Here is a 4,295-nt window from a genome sequence, read left to right as displayed (position 1 = left end):
GATTTTACGAGAGAACTATACAACCATGCGTGAATTTTTGAAATTAAAATTATGTTAGACGATGTTATTAGATATCAATGAACTCATGACGACTCATAATGAGGTGTTCACAAATATTCGTTACAGTTCAAATTTAATTTGTGACAGATATCCAGAAAACAAACCAAAGAAAATCGAGCCGATCAAAATGACTCTTCGGCTATTCCGCGCGGGGTTGTGTAAATGTCTGAAAGTTCATATTCCTTGTTTCTGAAGTTTCATTTATTTTGGGGGGGGGGGGCTGGTCACAGCGGGATAGTTCTATCCTCTGCCTCACCCATGCGCATATTTTGGCAGGTTATAGCGTAATGCCCCGGGCAGTAGCTGTCCTGGGAGTATACCTCAACATCCACTTTCTTCCCTCAATACCTCTTCCTCACACATGCACCGAGTCGATCCATTGGGATAGACCGGTTAGAGGGAGCGGGTGGAGTGGGGGATGGGGTAGAGGGTGGCGCCGGGGCAGGTATGCACTTAGCCCTAACTTTTATATGCATATATTTTTTTAAAGTCTTGTTAATAGTTACAATATTTCCCGCCAGCAAGCAGGATGCAATGAATGAAAACAAAACGCCGCTCACACCGTTCAATATGTTTGTCATTTATGGGGAGGAGGGTCACTGGACCCAAAACGTTAACTCTGGCTTCTCTCCACAGATGCTGCCCGACCTGCTGAGCTTTTCAGGCAATTTTTGGTTTTTGTCGGAGCTTACACTTACCGCTTTCGATCGTTCGGGAAAGACCTGCAAACGTAAAAACAAAGTCAACTTGAATTTTAAACCCATTTTCTTTACATTTTGACCCGCTTGCATTTTATTTTAATTTGCCTTCCTAGGTTAGTTAGACCTCAATATCTCCCATCGAGAAATAGGAATGGAGTGTATAAAATGACGCCAATAACCACAGACACAGCCTGAGATGGAGACAGCGCAGAAGTTTTTGGGCGCTACAATTGGAATGGAAACAATGAAAAATAAACCGTTCGAGGCTGTTTAAAGTGGTGGCGTTAGTCATGCTACGTGCAGTTGTTGCTATCCTACTGTGCCTTCCCCCACGCCAATAAAATTGTTAAACTCCCCTCCCCACCACCGTCAGTTCCAAACCCCAGGCTCAAGATCGTTTCTAAAAACCGAAAGAACTACGGATGCTGTAAATCGGGGACAAAAGCAGAAGTTGCTGGAAAAGCTCAGCAGGTCTGGCAACATCTGTAAAGAGAAATCAAAGTTAACGTTTCGGATCCGGTTAGTTTTCTTCACAGATGCTGCCAGACCTGTTGAGCTTTTCCAGCAACTCCTGTTTTTGTTCAAGGTTGTTCCTGATGGGAAGTGAGTCGAAGGTTTTAGCTCACGTTCCTCCTTTGTAGGAAGCTGAGGGACCGTCACCTTTTGTCCGCTTTTCTTCTCACTCGTCTGGCAATCGCTTCCTCGATTGTTACATTTATCGGTAATATCACAGTGCGAGAAAAAAAAACAAAGATGCTTCTAACAGCAGCGCGCCGTATCGCAGTAAAACACCAGAAACGACACAAGTTGACGGGTAGTGAACGAGTTGAGTCGCTAGTGGAATTGGCATCGTTTCCCCAGCACACTCCCTCCGTCCCCTCCCTCAAGCTTATCTGAATGATAAAGGAATATGTGATATTATTTAGGTAATCCTCACTGTCAAACCGATAGTCACTTCAGCCTGAGTGAGTCTGATGTTATGTTGTTTCACGAGTTGATGGGAAATTCTGGTCATTATACCGTAAGTATGCAAAAAATAACCCAACAGTTTTCCCCCGCCCCCCTCAAAAAACTTTTAAATTCAAAACAAACGCTATGTATTTTTTATTTAATTTTAAAATCTCGACAGTTACTCGATCACACTTTTTTTGTCTTTGAACGGAATAATAAATATTATTTAGCACATTTCCTTACAAAAATAAACAGATGGAAAGCATTTTTTTGCTTTATATTTTTTTCTTTTTTTTCTCGCGAATGAGAAACAAGAGACTTTCGGTAAGACATTACACGTGGCTGATCAGAAGAAAAACGAAATAACAGACTAAGTAATGAGTTGTGAAGCGCAGGACAGGAGTTACACTGAGTTGAGCAGAGCTGTTCAGCTACGGACACTGAGGGGTTGTAGTGAAAAAAATAAAGATCCACAGTAAACGTTTCAATGAAGTCAGCCAAACCAACGAAACACAAATATATTCACAAAGCCCTGGGGACGGCAAAGTACTTTATAACGACAGTATCACACTCCTTTGATTCATCAAGGTGAGAGGCTATTTTTACAAGTAAGGAATACAAAATTTGTCTTTCTAGATTCAGGGCTGAAGTATTCCAAGAACATTTTTCCCCCAACCGATTCAAAGCTGTACAGATTACTGCACCGAGCAAAAACAAGTCCCGAAGTCTTTACATTAAGTCCCACGCACGGCTCCTTAAAGTTGGTCAGACCAGAGGACTGTTCTTTGTAAACATATCGCCTCTTTCCGGTTCGCTGCCGTTTCACAGAAGTCAAAACGAATAGCAAAGTCTTTCCTACATAGGCATTTCACGTAATGTCCCATTAGCACTGGCCGGAGCGCAATGCTGCGGTTAAAATACTGCCTATTCCGGGGAGCCATGGTCGGGGTTTTGCCGGCGACTCAGTCCCCAGTCAAATTCACCTGCTAGCAAGCTGCACTATCCCCTTTCCCCCTGGGTCTCCGACTGTTGCGATGATACATCCAGTTGACCCCCCGACCCCAAAAAAAGGGGAAGGCAAGACCGCGTTAACATTTCTTGATCGGTTTGCGGTTTGAATAAGCGAGAGGCGAAGCGGGTGAGGGTTTGGTAACAAAGCAAAGGTTACTGCAGCGTTCACACAGATACATAAGGATACTAGATAATAAAACGGACAAGTTCATCACAAAGATGGGGAATTAGAGCAGTCACGTTGCTTCATTCTCACCTTGGCTGAGTGACTGGGAGCGGTCGGAGGAGTCCAGTTTCTTGGCTTCCTCTGCTTCATTTGGTGTCTGACGGTAACCGGGCCATGCCAGCGCTGGACACATGAGGAGGCGGCGGTACCTGGCACATTGTGCACGGGCACGGCATGCCAGCCCACTGCTGGAAACCCGAGGCGGCGGCGCCAGCCGTCTTCAGGAGGCTGCCCGGGGCCCGGACGGCGGCGGCGGGTGAGAGGCTAGCACCAGCTAGAGGGGCCGAGGTGACGGCGGGGACCATAGCCGGGTGTGGGAGAGGGTGAGGGCCGTGGGAAGGCGGCAGGGCCGGGCCGGCTTGGCACGCCGGGGATGGATGGAAGTTGCTGTGGTGACCGCCGTAGATCTCGCCCAGCAGCCGCTTCATCTCCTCCAGGGAGCTGGTCAGCATCAGGATGTAGTTCCTGGCCAGCAGCAGCGTGGCGATTTTGGACAGTTTCCGCACCGAGGGGCCGTGGGCGTAAGGCATGACTTCCCTGAGGCCGTCCATGGCGATGTTCAGGTCGTGCATCCTCTTGCGTTCCCGGCTGTTGATCTTCAGCCGGAGCTGCTGCAGCTCGGACTCGCTCATCTGCTTCTTGTCCTTCGCCCGAAGCGGCTCCCTGGGCCGACCCTGACCCCCTCGGCCGCACTCGCTCTGCGTGGACGAGACCGTGCCAGAGAATCCCGAGGTCGGCTCGTCCGACAGGAACAGATCCGGGGACGACGGCTGGCTCGATATCAGACTCGCATCAGAATCCATTCGTCAGCTCTGGAGCTGGGGACGAGAGCGGGAGGTGGGTGTCTGGGAGGGTGTAGGTGCTACCAGATCAATAAGTTCAAACTTGCCTGTGGGCAGCTCATACGTACAACAGGGTGTCTGTGTGTGTTGTGTGTTGTGTGTGTGGGCTCCTACTCCCTATCTCAGGTAAAATGTTATCAGGCTTGAGTGTGGCCCGCCTTTTTGGGGCTCTCTCCACCCCCACCCCTCTCGTATTTTATAGGGCGGACCATCGGCGATTGGGAGAATCTCTTGCATTGTTTCTGGCACCGGGATGTCCAATCGTCACAAGGTAACCAAGTTCTGAATGGGGGTCTCCTCCAATACCGGAAGATGTGGGAGGTGCTACCGGCTTGACACCAAAACAGTAAAAGTGTGTGTGTGCGTGTGTGTGAGAGAGAGAGAGAGAAAGAGGGAGAGAGAGAGAAAAAATATATAATGGGCAGAGTCAGCGGCTGGGACATCTGCTAAATCAACAACTGGAACGAAGGGCACTCTTTACCAAAATATTCCCATTTCCATCAG

At 48.3% G+C, this 4,295-nt stretch overlaps 1 protein-coding gene across 1 annotated transcript; it reads right to left on the bottom strand.

Moving 5' to 3' along the window:
- Positions 1 to 321: 321 nt before the first annotated feature.
- Positions 322 to 4,088, bottom strand: LOC125456792 (oligodendrocyte transcription factor 2-like). Its single transcript, XM_048540198.2, has 2 exons — positions 2,980 to 4,088; positions 322 to 782 (listed from the first exon to the last, which is right to left on the bottom strand). The coding sequence occupies exon 1, from the start codon at positions 3,750 to 3,752 to the stop codon at positions 3,036 to 3,038; it is 717 nt and encodes a 238-aa protein (XP_048396155.1). The 5' UTR covers positions 3,753 to 4,088; the 3' UTR covers positions 322 to 782; positions 2,980 to 3,035.
- Positions 4,089 to 4,295: the final 207 nt, after the last annotated feature.

The sequence above is a fragment of the Stegostoma tigrinum genome, chromosome 12 (genome assembly GCF_030684315.1).
Source record: "Stegostoma tigrinum isolate sSteTig4 chromosome 12, sSteTig4.hap1, whole genome shotgun sequence".
Lineage (NCBI taxonomy): Eukaryota > Metazoa > Chordata > Chondrichthyes > Orectolobiformes > Stegostomatidae > Stegostoma > Stegostoma tigrinum.
This window is presented reverse-complemented; position numbering and strand designations above follow the sequence as displayed.

Coding starts and splice junctions, on each gene's coding strand:
- LOC125456792 (XM_048540198.2), bottom strand. CDS start 3,752: ATGGATTCTGATGCGAGTCTGATATCGAGCCAGCCGTCGTCCCCGGAT.